The sequence below is a fragment of the Haplochromis burtoni genome, unplaced genomic scaffold (genome assembly GCF_018398535.1).
Source record: "Haplochromis burtoni strain Fernald_Lab_line unplaced genomic scaffold, NCSU_Asbu1 Contig_284, whole genome shotgun sequence".
In the NCBI taxonomy this organism is placed as follows: domain Eukaryota; kingdom Metazoa; phylum Chordata; class Actinopteri; order Cichliformes; family Cichlidae; genus Haplochromis; species Haplochromis burtoni.
Genome location: NW_024582645.1, coordinates 612,262 through 628,597, shown reverse-complemented (window position 1 = coordinate 628,597; position 16,336 = coordinate 612,262). Strand labels below are relative to the sequence as shown.

Genomic DNA, 16,336 nt, shown 5'->3' with positions numbered 1-16,336 from the left:
AACAAAGCTCTTTATTCATTTCTGGCTTTTGTTCTCTGTACAATAGCACTGCCATGTTCGTTTGTGTGTTCTGAGTAATGCAGTAGAAAGCATATAGCTTATGCTGACTCAATGAAAATGTTTCCTCAGGGACAGCAGGTGAGTAAACACCTCAGTCGTCAAGAACAAAATAACATGTGATTAGCGTGATAGGTTAACAGCTGTTTTTATTTTCTCGTTGTGTCATTTGCAGTTTCCAGCTGAAAAGTCTTAAGAGAATTTATTTATTCTATTTAGTTGTATTTTTTATTTTTGAAAATTTTTGCTCAGCTTAAATTTATAAAATTTTTTGATGATTTTGCTCTCATCATTTTTCCCCTTCTCTCTCTCGTTCTCTTTCAGGTCAATCATCAGTGCAGTACCAACATGGCGCTCCAGCCATGTACCAGGGCCAGAGTGGCAGCCCGCCTCCCACGGGCCTTCCTCGAGTGTCTCTGCAAACCAATCCGCAAGCAGCATCTGCCCGCCCCACTGTCCCATTGGCACAGGGTGTACCTCAACAACAGCAGGTGACTGCAAAGAGCCAATCAAATGTGGGGTTTTTTGTCTTCTGAGGAATTCCCTCTAATTCAAAGGTGTCAAACATGAGGCCCAGGGGCCATAATTGGCCTGACAAAGACTTCAGTCCGGCCCACTGGATGGCATTGTAAAATGTAAAGGAGTGCACCAGTGCCATTCATACTATACCAAAGTAGCTGGGTAACAGTTAAACTGTTAAATGACAGAAACACTGTTTTATAACTGCAGGAATGTCTGAGCAGTGAGCTACCAGAACATTTTCACTAATCTGACACTTTTATTATACAGAAAAACTGAGACGTGCTGTTAAAAATTGCAATTCTGCTTCAACTGGTTTGACCCACTTAAGGTCAAAGTGGGTTGAACATGACCCACGATGTAAAATGAGTTTGGAATCCCTCCTATAACCGAATCAAACATAATATCTGACTTTTTTAAAAATTTTGCTGTCACGAGCTAGAATGTATTTAATTAGTCGTGAAGCGATGCTGCAGTCACTAACGAACACCATCCTTTGTTGTGCAGGTGACCATTCAGGTGCAGGAGGTGGAGCTGGGAGGTGGGGCACAGAGGCAGAGCAACTTTCTGTCCACGCCAGGCGGACACAGAGTCCTCGGGAAGCAGCTCAGCGCAGACAACGCCGAGTCGCACAGGTGACGCTCGCATCATGTCACCACAACACCCCCCCTCTCCCCTGATGGTCGCCAGCAATGGACTGTTTCTGTGTCCTCCTCTTTGCCTTTTAGTTAGATTGCATGAACTCACCACTCTCCCTCTCTCACATTCATTGCATTGTTTTTTTTGTTTTGTTTTTTTCTCGCTGTATGCTTCTCATTTTTTTGTTTTTGTTGTGTTTTCATTGCTTCCATATTAAATGATTTTTCTACAACTGTATTTTGAAAACTCGTTGCTCTGGACATTGTTCGTAAAAGAGCAGACGTAAGAATTATAACTTTGTTTGAAATGTGTTTAAAATGACTGTAAATCCCTCATCGTCTGTGCTGAGTGGACAGCAACAACAAACTCTCCAGCTCAGTGTATCTGGGTGAGTTTCTGCATGTAAACAGAGCAACAACTCGAGTAGGAGGCCAGTAAAACCTGTGACCACCACCCCTGACTTCATTATCCCATAACTGCCCCTTGTAGCCAGGACTACCTTCACTGAGTGAGCATGTTACAATCTTGAAGTTGCAATCTTTATTAAAAAGCATCCTTTGGAAATATGTTACACCTCTCAGTGAATACTTGAACCTGGAGCAGCGTGTGATGTGTGTTCTAGGCTGTCTCTGTGGATCTTTAGCAGATTGGTGGACGTTAGGTGATGTGTTTGCTGTGTATACAGAGGATTGGGAGTACATTGTTGTTAGACAGCAGGTAGGTAATTACTGTGTGTGTTCCCTCCTGTTTAGCCGCAGCCTTGGCCGCTTCACATCGGGCTACGACCAGGCCCAGTTCAATCCCCACCTCTACTCTGGCGACGCTGCCTCCCGAGGCGCCTCAGGCGTGGTGGGGTCCTACAGCCCCTACCTGCAGGGAGCCTCCCTTAAAGTTCCCGGCCTGGAGGGTTACCAGACCGGGGCGGTGGGGACCAACAACTACGGAGCCCCTTCCACACTACAGCAGGCTCTCCTCTCCCCGACTCCTTTGGACTACCGCCCCCCTCAGCAGCACGTCACTCCCACCCTGCAGGGCCTCCTGTCTCCCCGCCACTCTTTAACAGGACACGCCGATCCCAGACTGCCCCCACAGGACCTGGCTGCCCTGCTGAAAAGGCAGAGCCCCCGGCCATGTCCGGCACCCCCGACACCATCCAGCGGTGCGCCACAAGAGTATGGAGATATGCTGCTTCTCCGCCAGCTAGGCCCAGGAGAAAGCTTGGAACCACAGGCACCTCAGGGTGCCTCTGGAGGGCAACACTACCACCACCTCCTTCAGATCAGACCCCCGGAGGTCCAGCAACAGCAGCAGGCACCGTGCCCCAGCTTACCTCACTCAGAGAGCATGGAGGAGGACGAGGTACCGGCTAGCTACCATCACCCACACGAAGGCCTTCTTGCCAAGACAGGAGAAGGACATGAGCTCCTGGGGCCTCCCCGAGGAGGCACCCCACCCTACACCTCCCCTACACACAGACATGGTGGCTACATAAGAACTGGCACAGGTAACAGAGGTGAGACCTTACCCCAATTTCAATGCTTTCTCCAAAGATCTGGAATACAGTGTCTGTCTTAACTGGAATATTTTTTTCCCGCCTTTAAATTTATGTTCTTTTCCTGTATGTTAAAGCCACGAGGTAAACCTGTACAAATATGTCCTTTTCAGAGTCTGAGCATGTGGAGTGCAGGCCTCAAGGACAGGCCATGGAAGTGCCTGATCATAATGGTGTGGGCTACTCGCGAGGCCCCCAGGGGGAGGTTTACAGATCCAGAGGACAGCTGCAGCGCCACCACACCATCCAGACTTGTGATGATGCTTATGTGAGTCAAACACTGCTGCTATGCTTACACACTACATTGATCACTAAGTGTGGGTTCTAGTAGGTTTTTGGGGTTTTTTTTGTTGTTGTTGTGGCTTTTTTTTTTGCATTTACATCAGCTTCCAACTAGGTAAAATAAAAACAATTCAGTGTTAAATTCCATCCTGTTGTTTTGGTGGGTCATGGAAAAGGGCTGGCAGAAACAATCACATTTGTATGTCATTTTAATATTGCCTCGCTGTCCTTTTGGAGGATATGGGATCTTAGCTCACCTTCTCTGCCAGTGCAGTGCTGAAGAACACCCACTTAGCAGAACGAAGAAAGCGTATGTTTGTTTGTATGACTAAATGAACCAAGAGGGCATCAACACACTGCAAGGATGCTCACAACATCCAAATTCTGACTCACTGTTTCCGCTAGAAGCCGTTTATTAAACACGATTCATTTTTCCTGCCTCTAAACTGTCGTTCGCTTCCTGTTCCAGGATCAGGCAGACCCCATGTCTGGGATGAGCTTGCTGGCTGGGAAGGCGCTAAGCTCCGCTCGCATGTCGGACATTCTCAGCCAGACATCGCTGACAGGAAGCCAGCAGCTACACCAGCGGGAAGAATCAGGTCAGTATGAGACCTGTAGTTACCCCAAAAACAGTATTCTGTGTTTCCCCATCAGTTAAAGATTTGTGTTTCCCATGCAGTGTGCGACGTTGAAGGGGAGCTCCATGCGGCAGCCTGCTATCCCTCCTCCTGCACCAGTGACATGCTCCTTAGCTACAAGCCCCCTGACCTGCAGTACAGCATGGAGCAGGCTGGGGTCTAGCACAGGTACACACAGTGAATGTGAAGTCAACCTTAAAGTCTGTGTGAAGCCTCAAACATCACTTCTTTAATCTTAAATACTTGATAACAACTGATGTAGATTTTGGTATATCAGCAGCAAAATGATTGAGGACATTGTTTCTTGTTTCCCTCTGTCTTCCTGCAGGAAGCGGTGTATCCTGTATCCATCGGTCCATATCAGCCATCCTGAGTTGTGTTGACTTGAGTTGTGCAGCATCACGCCAAACCATCGTCGTCTGCCCAAGCAGGGGTGCTTCTGTGTCCATCTGTCTGTCTCCATCTGTCCCCTGGGAGGGCAGTTTGCGCGAGAGAGGGTGTGGGTGTATGTGGTGGGTGGGTGTAGACATTAGAGGGGTGAGGGTCTCAGGTGGAGCCTCGGGGTTCAAAGGTCAAAGTGCCAGCATTTTCTGCACAGACATCCAGCATTCATTTCCGCAGGTCGTCTCCTCTTCGCAGCTCCCGCCGTGGGTAGACTGGGGCTCCGCTCTTCCCTTTTTCATCTCGACCCCACCCGCCTTTCCCCTCTTCCCCCCTATCTACAAATCTGGCCCGCCCAGCTCACCCCACACCCACCTTGTAGCCGCCTGACCCAAACCTCCCCTTTTCTCTGTCGGCATACTTCATTATGTGCCTCACTGGCCGATGCATCGATACAGTAATACTTGCAAGAACGTCGAGTTCAGCGACACAAAGAAACGTCCACACTGCTGCCACAAACCCAAAGTATTCACATTCGGTGCGACTGCGTGTGTGTGTTTGTGTGTGTGAATGAATGAGAGGGGTGAGCCGAGGGTGTCTATGAATTTCAGTCTGCTCCTCCCCTCTCTCCTCTCCTCCTGCTGTCCTGCAGCAGATCATTCCAGAGCGGGCTGAAACCTCAGCGGTGGCAGCCCCCTCACCCGGCCAGGCGGCGGGCGTTTTGGGTCAGGCTCCCAACTGGGCAACAAAAGCGCTCTATCCAAAGATGGAGCTCAGTGACATCGCACAGGACAAACCAGCTCTAATTGTTTTGGTCTTTGTTATTTTTCTGGCTTCATTTCTTCTATTGTTTTACTTTTGTTTCTTTTTTAAATTTTATTTTATTTTAAAATTCATTTTTACAGCTAATGTCCACGTTGGCATTATGTTCGATATTGTTACTCTTATTGTTATTACTGTTTTTCTGTAAAAGAAGTTTTACTATGATGATTGTTATCATTATTATTATTATTATTATTATTATTATTAAAGGAAACGGTTCTGTGTTACAAGGAATACAAACTTTGTTCTTTGACTTAAGTAATTCAGCACTTTCGGTTCCAGCTTTCCTCCGTCAGCTTCCACCCTTCATCGCGGTTCCTCGCTCTCTGCCATACTGTCAGCTTGGTTTTCAATCCACCCTCCCCATCCCCTCCAACCTCTAAACTTTCCCCACTTTGTGTTCTCCCCCCTCCTCCCCCCACGTCAGTGACAGTGTATTGCATTGTGGGTAGTTTTACCAGACATTTTGCTCCTTTCCTTGTACAGTGATGCCATGTATAGAACGCTATTGCAAATTTCTGTATCTAAACTTTAGTTTCTGTTCTGTTTTTGTTTTTTAGATGATGTTGGGGAGGCTTTATTTTTCTTCTTTTTTTAAAAAATATATTGGTATTGTTTATCATTTGTATTTGTATTTTTTTTGATGTCTTGAGAAAAAATGTTTTCTTCTTGTTTTATGAATCTTGAGATTTCTAGCCAAAAGAGGACAGAGAGAAGAGAGACGGTGCTCTTCCTGTGTCGTTAAAAAAAGCGATTGTTCTTATTTGTTTTAATGTTATTATGATATCGAGACACTTGAATAAGAGGAGAGTAATTATTTTGTGTTGCTTTTTAAAGTATCATTTCAATCGATGTTGTTGTGACTGTCATTCTCGTTGATGTTGGGGGGCCTGTTTTCTGTTAACGGGGTAGTTGTGGCAGGCTTTACAGGGTCAGGCTTTCGGGCTTTTGTCTGGGTTGGTTCGGGTGCTACTTGACTTGATGCTCTTAAAGGAAAAACAAAACAAACTACAAAAAAGACAAAAAAATGAGGGAATATCTTGTAAAATAGCTGACATATCATCCAAAAAAGAAACATCACAAGTGTGGTCACGGACAAACCCACTTCTATTTCTCCCTCTTGCTGCCCTACCTACCAGTCTGCTGTGATCCTCCCCGCCATCTTTTACTATGTCGGCTTCTGATCAGACGGCGCCTTACAGACTTGGCCCCCTCCTCCCAGGCTAACAATGTTACCACCAAGGAGGACACTGCAGCTGCGGCTCACCCCCCACACGTTCCCCTCTTTTGGATTCATTTGTGATTTTGTTTCACTCTAACCCCGGGTGGAGGTGATGGCTGCATGAACAGTTTGGATACACCTGGACATCCCTCCGAACTGTAAAAGGGAAAATGTATAAGGAGGTAACCATAGGAATGAATTATTTGGATTCTCCAAAAAAAAGGAAAGGTGTGGTCAGAGCTGAGCTGGGAAGGTTACGCCCACCTTTACGCTAGTCTCCCAAGGTGTGTGCCCTGCAGCACACTGGGGACCACAGCAGAGGACTGCACCTCCCTTTTCTTCCTCTTTGTTTTTCAAATTTGGTTTGTTGTTCTGTATCTATCCTCTCATAAATCAGTACTCATATTGGGCCAGCAAGTGGACTGAGGCGCAAAACAATCGAGCTCCACTTGTGTGCTTGTACAAGGGAGACGCCGCAGGACCTGGCTGCGCTGGTCGCCATATTGTACGCTATATACGCCCGAGAACTGTAGGTGGTGTCATGCAGCGCTTGTGCTTTCCATTTGCAGCATGTCACTTCCTGTTTACTGACATTCGCTTTTATTCAGGCCCGCGGTTCCTTCTTAGCAGTTGTATCTCTAAAACAAAGTGTACGCACAGATGTGAACAGGGAAGCTGATGTGCATGCTGTTCCTTCCAAACCGTGTTTTAATTGGACAGAAGACAACCTTCCAATCTAACTCGAGAGTTTCCTCCAGATCTCAGTCGTTCCTCTTTCAGATCTGACCTCCTGTTGTTTTTGTTTTTTTCCTCATTGTTTACACCAAGCCAAAATCAAGAACTGAAGGGGAAAGGATTGAGTATGGAAAAGGGAAATAATGGGGATGGAAGATGCATCTCTCGTCCCATTGGCTGGACAAGAGACGCAACTCCAGAAGCTCCTCTTGTTGTTTGCGTTGTGTCCAGTTCCAGAGCTGTATGTAAAGGTCGAGGGGAGCACACTGGAATGGAAAGCACAGCACTGAGCTGAATCGCACACATCTGCCTGATCAGAATGATCCTTCCTCTTTTTTGTTTTATTTTAATTTGTGTATCAACTCTTCCATCCCTGACTTCCATCTTCTCTCTCCATCCCAGCAAGCCAGCTCTCTGCTCCACTCCTGTTTCTTAGGTTCATTTTGTTTTCTATTGGTTCTTTTTTTGTCTACTTTTTTGTTGTTTTTATTTTTCTTTTTTGTTGAGTACAAAAATACTAAAGTGCAACAACAATGATTAAAAAGAATATCAACCAAACTGAGATGAATAAATAAATATATATAAATAAAGAAATAATTTAAAAAGGTTGACCAGTGTGTCTTTGTTGTACCTGCTCGCACGAAACTTGTGAATCAAGTGAAATTTCTTGTGCCCGAATTACAACATCGTGACTGTAGGGTCAAGAGTGATTTGGCCAAACGTTTACATGACCAGACAAGGTTTGAAGAGTGTAGCCTCTAGTGTAGGCTGCACACTCAGTTTCTTCCTACTAATATTTTTCATGCACTACATAGTTCTTGTTCCTCAAGGACATCCCTGTTACTCCTCACAGCTTGATGCCGCCATTGTGCTTCACTGTAGGGAGGGCATTAGCAGAGCAGTGCAGTTTGGCTCCAGCACAAAGTAGACTGTCTATTTTTATCCAAGAGAGGCCTACTCCTCCATATGCAGCTGATTAAGTGTAACTGAGACAGCCGTCTTCACCACTGTGTCTTTGGGCTGCTGAGGGCTGGTCTCCTCACTTACCAAGGCCTTAATTGCAAAAGCTACTCAACCCTATTAAGAGATCTGCTAGTTCCAAATTTCTGTCAGTTTTGTCAGTTGTTGAAGGGATTTCAGTGAGACCGTGGAACAAGACTTTTGATTGACCTCAATTGAAACTGGTATTCCACACACACACTATTTAGAGTGGTGGGATGCTGCTGACCTCAACTGAGGATTTAGTCAGGTGGTGGAAAGAACACTTTGAGGACCTCCTCAATCCTATAGTCACGCCTTCTATCGTTAAAGCAGAGTCTGGGGAGGAAGGGGATGACTCACCCATCACTGATGTGGTTACTGCACAGTGGCAGGGCCCCTGGGTTGGTCTTGGAACACCGGACCAGTTCTTTATCCTCTCAAGAATATTTGAGGGTGTGTGGGAGTTTGTCCAGCAAGTCTACATGTGTTTCTGTGGACCTGGACAAGTTATTTGACTGGGTCCCTCAGGGTATAATGTGGGGGGGTGCTTTGACAGACGGATAGGGGCGGCGTCCGCAATAATGTGGATGCTGAACTGATATGTTATATTGAAACGAGAGCTGAGCATAAAAACAAAACTGTCAAAATACCAGTCAGTCTACGTTCCTGTCATCACCTATGGTCATGAGCTCTGGGTGGTGACGGAAAGAATGAGTTTGCAGATACAAGCAGCAGAAATTAATTTCCTTCGAAGAGTGGCCGGGGTTTCAGCTTAGAGTCATTCAAGAGGGACTCAGAATAGAGTTGATGTTCTTCCACATCGAACTCCACTAATATATCTCATGGATGCCTCCTAGGTGAGGCATTCTGGGCATATCTTACTGAGAGGAGGCCCCAGACCCAGGACTGGAGAGATTATATCTCTCAACTGGCTTGGCTTGTTATTCCAGCTGGATGAGATGGCTGGGGTGAGGAAAGTGTGGGCTTCTCTGCTCAGACTTCTACCCCCATGATCCAAACCTAGATAAGCGTCAGAGAATCAATGGTTGGATGGAATCTTGCAGAAGTCCATGGGACTGACTTGTAAGTCCACAGCATTTATTTTTAAACAGCTGTCTTTACGGACTACATCAAATGCCAGTTTACCAAACGAGAATGCCAATCAAATTGTCAGCTCAAGAACTAATTACCTGAATAATAACTAAAGCAAACAGGATTAGATATTTGAGTGATGACACTATAAGATCTTCAAGTTATTCCAATACTGAAATATGTGCAATAAGACATCCTGCCTTCAGTTTGACAACGGCTCATTTGAAGTCTTGGAAATTGCTAATGATGTCATATCACTGCAGCCTGGAAATAAACAGAAACCTACAGGTTTCAAGAGAGAAGCAAATACATAAGACAAAGCGCAAAAATCGTCACTTTGACAGGTAATGCAGATCAGACTTGTTGTAGGTCTGTCTTATGCTTGTGAAGTAACCGAGCACATTCCTTTTATTAATGGCGTCCAGGTGAATGGTGCGTTTCACTAAGCAGTCTTGTCAGCTGGGTGAGTGTAGAAGTGTGTTGACACGGTTTACACAGCTGTCTGTACACACTGAAACGTTCAGTTTATATTAATAATAATAATAATGGATTGCATTTATATAGTGCTTTTCAGGACCCCTCAAACCCCTTTACAATACCACTATTCATTCACTCTCACATTCACACACTGGTGGAAGCAAGCTAAAGTTGTAGCCACTGCTGCAGACTGACAGAAGCGAGGCTGCCATATTGCGCCATCGGCCCCTCTGGCCATCACCAGTAGGCGGTAGGTGAAGCGTCTTGGCCAAGGACACAACGACCGAGGCTGTCCGAGCCGGGAACCTTCTGATTACAAGACAAACACCCAACTCTTGAGCCACGATAGTCCTAAACTCTAAATGTTTCCTAACCCTCTACTATGCAATCACACAGATGACTGAACTGGAGAAAAGAGCACGCAGAGAGGCGTTTCCACTGAATGAATAACAGCTGCACAATTAAATCAGTGACTTCTTTACTGAGAATTAGGCTGCTGTACCCTTAAGATGAATAAGTTCTCATTATAAGTCACAGGTTGATGACACAATGGAAACATAGCCCCCTATTGTATGAGCTTGTTTCTTTTGTCTGCCTTCTGGCTGCAGTGCTCTGCATGCTGCTGCTCTGATCTGTGCAGCTGCACTGCAGAGGCTTTTCAGTCGGCGGTATCCCAGCGCTGACTTGTCATGTGTCTGTGTTTGTAGAACATGGGTTCACTTTAACATGCCTAATGATGGAACTGGGTGATGGATGACAGGAAATGATGTGTTAATCCCTAGGAACTGACAGTTTTCTGGCTTTACTCGACGCTGCATCCTTGTCTCCTCCCCCACACCATCACTTTCTCTTTCTTCCCTCATGACTCTGTGCCCGCTCTCTTCTTCCTTACTACGCTTCTCTCTCTACATCATTCTTCTTTCTCCTATTCTCCCACCCTCCCCTCCCTTCTGCTCTCCTCTCCTCCGAGTGGCGACACTGTGACTGCCTGCGTCAGCCAGCCTTTGCCAGCTAGTGAAAGCTGCTACTGGAGGTTGCCGTATCCTGCAGAGATCCCTGTGTGTGTGTGTGTGTGTGTGTGTGTGTGCGCGTATGTGTGTAAGTGTATGAGTGCACGCAGATGGGAAAGCAACTGAGTCAGGGAGGGCTGCCTCTCATCTCTCCGCTGTCATCGCCATCCTTTCCTCTCCTCCTCCTCTGCTGCCATGGAGCTCCAGCAGGCTGAATCGCAGCAGCATCTGCAGAAAGGGCTGAGGTAATACTGTGTGTTATAGAGGACTTTTGCTGTGTATTTAAGCGCACACAGCTGCACTGCATGCAGCCTAAGAGAGTGCATAATGTGTGTGTGCATGTGTGTAGACCTGCACTGTAATATATAGCATCTTGCTGGCGATCAGATTCCTACGCTTGTCAGTGCAAAGCATCTCTTCCACCTGGCTGCAAACATCTGTCCGCTGCTATCTTGCGCATATATGAGCCCAGCTAAGAATTTTCTTGGTTGTCCTCATACATGTTGGATTGTGTGTGTGTTTCTTAGATGGCTCAGTTCCTGCTCTCCTCCAGGTTTCTCCCACAGATCACATGACCTATACAGCAGGAAAGCAAACACTAGATATTCCTCCTTCTCTGCTCTTGCGTGTACTGATCCCAGCCGCCCGTCAGTGTTTTGCATTGTAGTGATGGGGTACATGGTACATACCCTATATTTGACAAGATACTAAAGAATGACGGGCCTGTCAGTGCCTGTGTAGAGACTGCATTGCATTCAAAGTTTCCCGTCAACTGCTTTATATATACATATATATTAAACCTACAGTGAAGCTTTGCACAACATGTTGCCCACCTTACCCACAATGCAATTTGACCATCAAGAGCTGGGTGGTATTCTTGTAGGTCCTACTGAATCCTTGAGCTGTTAGTCTTAAGAAGAGACAAGGAGCAAGGCCACAGACTGGAGAGACACTGCTGGAGGCAATAATCAGACTTCTGACAGCTCCCTCTAGAGGCACAAAAGGCTACCTACAATTTTCATACATATTTACTGGAGTTTTTCCTTAAAGCTGTTTTAAAAAAATTAATTTATTTATTCTCATTCACATGAGAATGAAAATGTCAGGCTTAGAACAACAGTACATTAAACTATAAACCTATGCTCACTGGTACACGGTCCAGGTGAGGTTGGACTGATCCGGTGTAAAAAAATTAAAAAGTGGATTTGTGCACTAGAGGGGGCGTCTTTTCTTGAACTGGCCTCATTTGCTCTTGTAGAACCAAACTGATCTGCATAGATGGAGGTTGCGATTCATTTGGGATGATCTTTCAGCACTGTGCTACCATATTATGTTTCGCATTAATAACAATGCGCAGCAAGTTCTTGATTTAAAAAATATATGTGATTTCTTGTCTCTGCAGGTAGATGTGCGAGTGTGTGTGGTGCTCTGTTGGGCCATTATGGAGTGTGTGTGTCTGGGAAGGTGGACGTCGGGCTCGGCCGTCGTGTTCCTTCACACACTGGCCCTGTCCTGGACAGGTGAGAAACATGGCAGCTTCAGTCCTGATTATATCTGTGGTACTAATTATGATCTTGACTCCAGTTTAGCTGACAGGTGTCATTGATATACAGACTTTATATAAAAGATGGAAGCTATAACTGGGATATCATATTTGATCACGTGGTTTCAAAAGACCAAGATGACGATGATGAAAATAAATAAATAAATAAAGTAGACTGGCAGCACAATCATTGGTGGTTAGCACTGTTGCCTCACAGGAAGAAGATTTTGGGTTTGAATCTACCAGCCAGCAAAGTTCTTTCACATGGAGTCATGTGACGAGGATGGATGGTTGGATGGATGAATGAACCATAATATATTAGTGCTACTCTTGTACCTACAGGTGCAATTGAGCCCATTCCTAAAATTGATGGATGGCACCGGGGAGGTGTGACGCTGCAGGAGAATGTGACACACCGGTTCAACTGCCATTCAGATGGCTGGGACCCCCACGCCCCTCCCATGCTGACCTGGTATTTGAACGGCGAGCAGCAGAGAGATCCATCGCCAAACCGTGGCCGTCTAGTCATGACATCACAAGAGGATTCTGAGGTGATGAGACCGGGGTCCAATCACAACAGCACCTTCTCTTTGAGGGCCAGAAAGTGGGACAGGGAACTGGTGTGTGTCGCATCAAACCCCAGGACAGGCGAGAGCTACAACGCCACGGTCACGCTCAATGTACAGTGTGAGTAAGTGGGCCCATGTGTCTTCACCTGATGCATTTGACGAAATGCTGAATTTCTCTTTCTCTGTATCTCAGTCCAGCCAGAAATCCTCAGGGTGAATGCCCACTATAGTGAAACCTCAGACCCCGGACTCTCCCTGGTCCTCTTCGCATTGGTGCGGTCAAATCCACCTGCCACGATCACCTTTGTTGACCAGTCCGGCCAGTTGGTGGCCAATACCTCTGACTTCCTCATTCTGGACTCACGAAGCTACCCCTGGCTGACCAATCACACGCTGAGAGTCACGCTCAGCAGTCTATCAGGAAATGTCTCGCTGAATGCCAGCAACAGCGTGGGAACGGCGCAAAGCAACCTCACACTGGCAGGTGAGACAAATCTACCATGACTTCAGAAACTACATGTGATGATAATATAGTCATCAGGACCTCTACAGCACATCTCTTGGCCTTAGTTTCCTGTTTACCATGCAATTATGAGATCACTAAAAGAAAAAGTGAAAAAAAACCCCCAACATGTGGAATTATTCCTTTAAACTCTCCACTTTCTGTCTCCAGAGTTCCTGCAGTCTCGTGTGGAGGTGCCCATGCTGGGAATCGTGACCGGAGGAGCCATGGCCTTTATGGCTCTGCTCATCCTCAGCCTGATAGTCCTCTGCCTCATGCAAAAAAACAAGAGCAAGTCTATTGGTGAGACTCAAGTGTGCATGCATGCAGTGAAGAAACAAGCTGGAAAATTTGATTGCAGCATGTATTCTTAAGGTATTCTTCAGCAGACTAACACACATCCCCGTTTGATGTTACAGAGGATACAGTGGAGATTGTGATGACCAAGAAGAGGTAAGCAAGGAGGGCAGACTTGTGCAGTTACAGCACAAATAAAGTGGAAATCTCAGCAGTCATTGCCATTATTCTTTCTAAATCTTCAACGTTTGATTGACACCACACCGACACCATCTCTGTATTCCAGCGCATCCATATTTCACATCTCCCTTAATAATTTCCACCTCAGCGCATTAGTGGACTGAAAACACTGCTGAAAGCATTTCTGTGCTCTTAAGAATACTTTATGTGCATCCTACAGATCAATACCATCTCTAATCCAAGTTTGATATCTTCCACACAGCGAGTCAGCCAATCTGAAGCCGGATAAAACTGATAAGACCCTCATCCCCAGAGAGAACATGTCCCTGCCTTCAAACATGCAGCTCAACGACCTCAGCACTTTAAAGAAAGGTACATTTACCACAGTTTAACCGCAGCACAGAATCTGACCGTACAAACAGTTTAAGAATCACTCACTTATATCTTTGAGTGTCCGATAATCAGGTGCAAAAACCTTTTGACGGAAGAAGCAGGACAATGTTATCTGACAATCTTGGTGTAAAATGTGTTCTCCAAGATCTTGTTAAGAGCAATCAGTCTGTCATTTCTTGATCATTTGGAATTCTGGGCATCCATTCAGGCACTACTTCGATTAGATCCATGCTTTTTTATTCAGAAATGAGCCGCCCCGTTGTGGTTATGTTCTTCTATTAAAATCAATTAGATCACAAAGAGGGAAAATAATTATTTAGTATTAATGCACAGGATTTACACCATTTCAAAACTGGATAATGAATGATAATGATCCCAGAAAGTTTACTGTGAAAGTACCTGATGTCATATTTTTAAATACATTTAATTCTGTAAGGAGATTACATGAAGGTGAGAGGGAACAAGAGTTGCTTTAGATGCTAAACAGTTTTTGGGAACTTGTTTGCTTTTTTGCTCACAGTTAGAGAAAGGATTACAACCAGACTTCACTTCTGAGATGTGTCTATTGAAACCTGTTTCTCTGGGTTTCCAGACAGCCGCCAATGTACCAGTCAGTCTGGTTCTTCGCCAGAACAATCACCTGCTTATCTGTCAGTAAAGCAAACAGAAGGTCAAGAAAAACGTTAGTGGATCAATAACTTTACCTAGACTTATCTGTCTTAACTTTTTTTGTTTTGTTTTTATCTGGAGTGCGCGCACACACACACACATGCACACACACTAACGCACACACACAGAGATGCAAATTTAATTGAATTCTTTCTAAGTTATTTTTCGGTTTGGCAAGTTATTTTGATTATTTATTTTATTTTATTATTTATTATTTATGTCGTGTGGTAGCTAAACCTAGCTTAGCTTAACATAAATTTAGCTTAGCATACACTGTGATTGGTTAGGAAGTACTGCAGCACATCAGCCCCCTCCAAGAAATGCATTGTTACATGTTTGGTTTTTACAGACTGCTTTTAATAGGTTAAATAAATAGTTGATAGTATGTTAATTTGTAAGCTTCAATGGAATGTTTTAGCTTTTTAGCCATTTTATTTGTATTTCTGATTCCGTTTAGCCTGTTAGCTACAGCAAGTATCTAGCTGGGTGTGACAGTTGTATCAGTTTCTATCCATCCTTCTAACCACTTCCTGGAGCCTATCCCAAATGTTACTGTAATGTTACTGTAATGTGAATACACTTTAACTTGATTTTAAAAATCTCACCACAGCTTCCCCACCAAAAAAAGGATAACATCTTACATACTACTGCATCCTCCATCTTTCCTGTATCACTTTTTGTAGCCCGAGAGGCCGCCCAGCAGAACAGTGTGGGAGAGGAGAAGAAAGAGGAAGAGGAGGAGGAAGATCTATCTTTAGCCTATGCTGCCAGAGGTCAGGGAAATACTCCTGATCCTGTTGAGTATTTTCTTCACTTTTTAAAATACTTTAACACAAGTTTTTGTATCAAGGAACATTAGCGTTCTTTCTTTCCCCCCTAATGTTTCCAGGTTTTGCCAGATATCCGATGGTGGGCTACATCTATAAGGTGAACAGCACAAGCAGCGAGGAGATCTGGCTCTGACGTCCCTGAATGTAACACACATACTGTACATGCATGCTACTTAAAAACAGTCCAGCCATCCCGAAGGAAACCCAGAGCAACTGCCACTCAACCAACAACTCAGGCTGGACTGACACGAACAGGATCCAGGATCTTGTTGGTGGAGTTTAACACCATTCTGCTGACCGCATCGACATGATCACAAGTTTCATAACCACACAAGGAAACTGTCTGTGTGTTTGTTACCAAGTGCTCGGTATTTACACTGCTGACATGTTGTCTCAACAGTATGAACTGCAAATGAAGCGCTCATCTTTCAGTTTGTTTCGACATGATCTCCTGTAAACATGCTCATAATGTCCCTCCTCTGTGTTGCATTACTGGAATGCATTAAATGTTCTATGCTAACACTGATACCTGAATAAAATGGTGCATAATTATAGAATATGTATTTGGTCATGGAAATGTTAAGATGCAATGTACTGTATATTTGTATGCATATGTATATGTGTATAAAAGAAGATGTCTAATAAAGATAATATGGAGACTGTGTGGAGGCAAAAGCTGGAAAATGCTGTGGTTGCAATCAACACTCACCAGGGGGCGCTGCAGAGCGGTTTACGATGAGAGTCGTGTGTTGTTGGCATAGTTCTAGCAATAAGTGTTGTGTGATGGAGAAGGCACTGTTGCATTTGGGGGAAACGTAATTGGGTACTCTATAGCTGTAGCAGGTGCAGGAGAAGAATAATCTAGCTCTTTAGGTTTAACTGTGTGTGTGTGTGTGTGTGTGTGTGTGTGTGTGTGTGTGTGTGTGTGTGTGTGTGTGTGTGTGTG

At 45.0% G+C, this 16,336-nt stretch overlaps 2 protein-coding genes across 5 annotated transcripts in view; both read left to right on the top strand.

Moving 5' to 3' along the window:
* Positions 1–7,458, top strand: part of sik3 (SIK family kinase 3) — a 39,414-nt gene extending 31,956 nt beyond the window's left edge. For 3 of the 4 annotated variants that reach the window (XM_005942432.3, XM_005942433.3, XM_005942435.3), the window contains 7 exons: positions 382–548; positions 1,084–1,211; positions 1,968–2,728; positions 2,881–3,035; positions 3,519–3,648; positions 3,729–3,855; positions 4,016–7,458. In XM_005942432.3, the coding sequence (XP_005942494.2) occupies positions 382–548; positions 1,084–1,211; positions 1,968–2,728; positions 2,881–3,035; positions 3,519–3,648; positions 3,729–3,850 (1,463 nt within the window). In that variant the 3' untranslated portion in view covers positions 3,851–3,855; positions 4,016–7,458. The remainder of the gene's footprint in view (positions 1–381; positions 549–1,083; positions 1,212–1,967; positions 2,729–2,880; positions 3,036–3,518; positions 3,649–3,728; positions 3,856–4,015) is intronic. The other variant, XM_005942434.3, reaches the window with a different exon arrangement.
* A 2,529-nt stretch (positions 7,459–9,987) lies between these two features.
* Positions 9,988–16,065, top strand: LOC102292128 (transmembrane protein 25). The gene is made up of 9 exons (XM_005942431.3): positions 9,988–10,652; positions 11,810–11,927; positions 12,293–12,637; positions 12,713–13,003; positions 13,193–13,324; positions 13,441–13,474; positions 13,761–13,870; positions 15,244–15,333; positions 15,450–16,065. Exons 2-9 carry the CDS (start codon positions 11,849–11,851, stop codon positions 15,521–15,523), a joined length of 1,155 nt encoding a protein of 384 aa, XP_005942493.1. The 5' UTR covers positions 9,988–10,652; positions 11,810–11,848; the 3' UTR covers positions 15,524–16,065.
* The last annotated feature ends 271 nt before the right edge of the window (positions 16,066–16,336 follow it).

Excerpts from the sequence above, each read along its gene's own strand:
- LOC102292128 (XM_005942431.3), top strand. The coding sequence starts at position 11,849 with ATGGAGTGTGTGTGTCTGGGAAGGTGGACGTCGGGCTCGGCCGTCGTG. Across the intron at positions 13,871-15,243 it reads CCTCAGCACTTTAAAGAAAG|CCCGAGAGGCCGCCCAGCAG; the intron begins GTACATTTACCA and ends CACTTTTTGTAG. Across the intron at positions 15,334-15,449 it reads TTTAGCCTATGCTGCCAGAG|GTTTTGCCAGATATCCGATG; the intron begins GTCAGGGAAATA and ends TAATGTTTCCAG.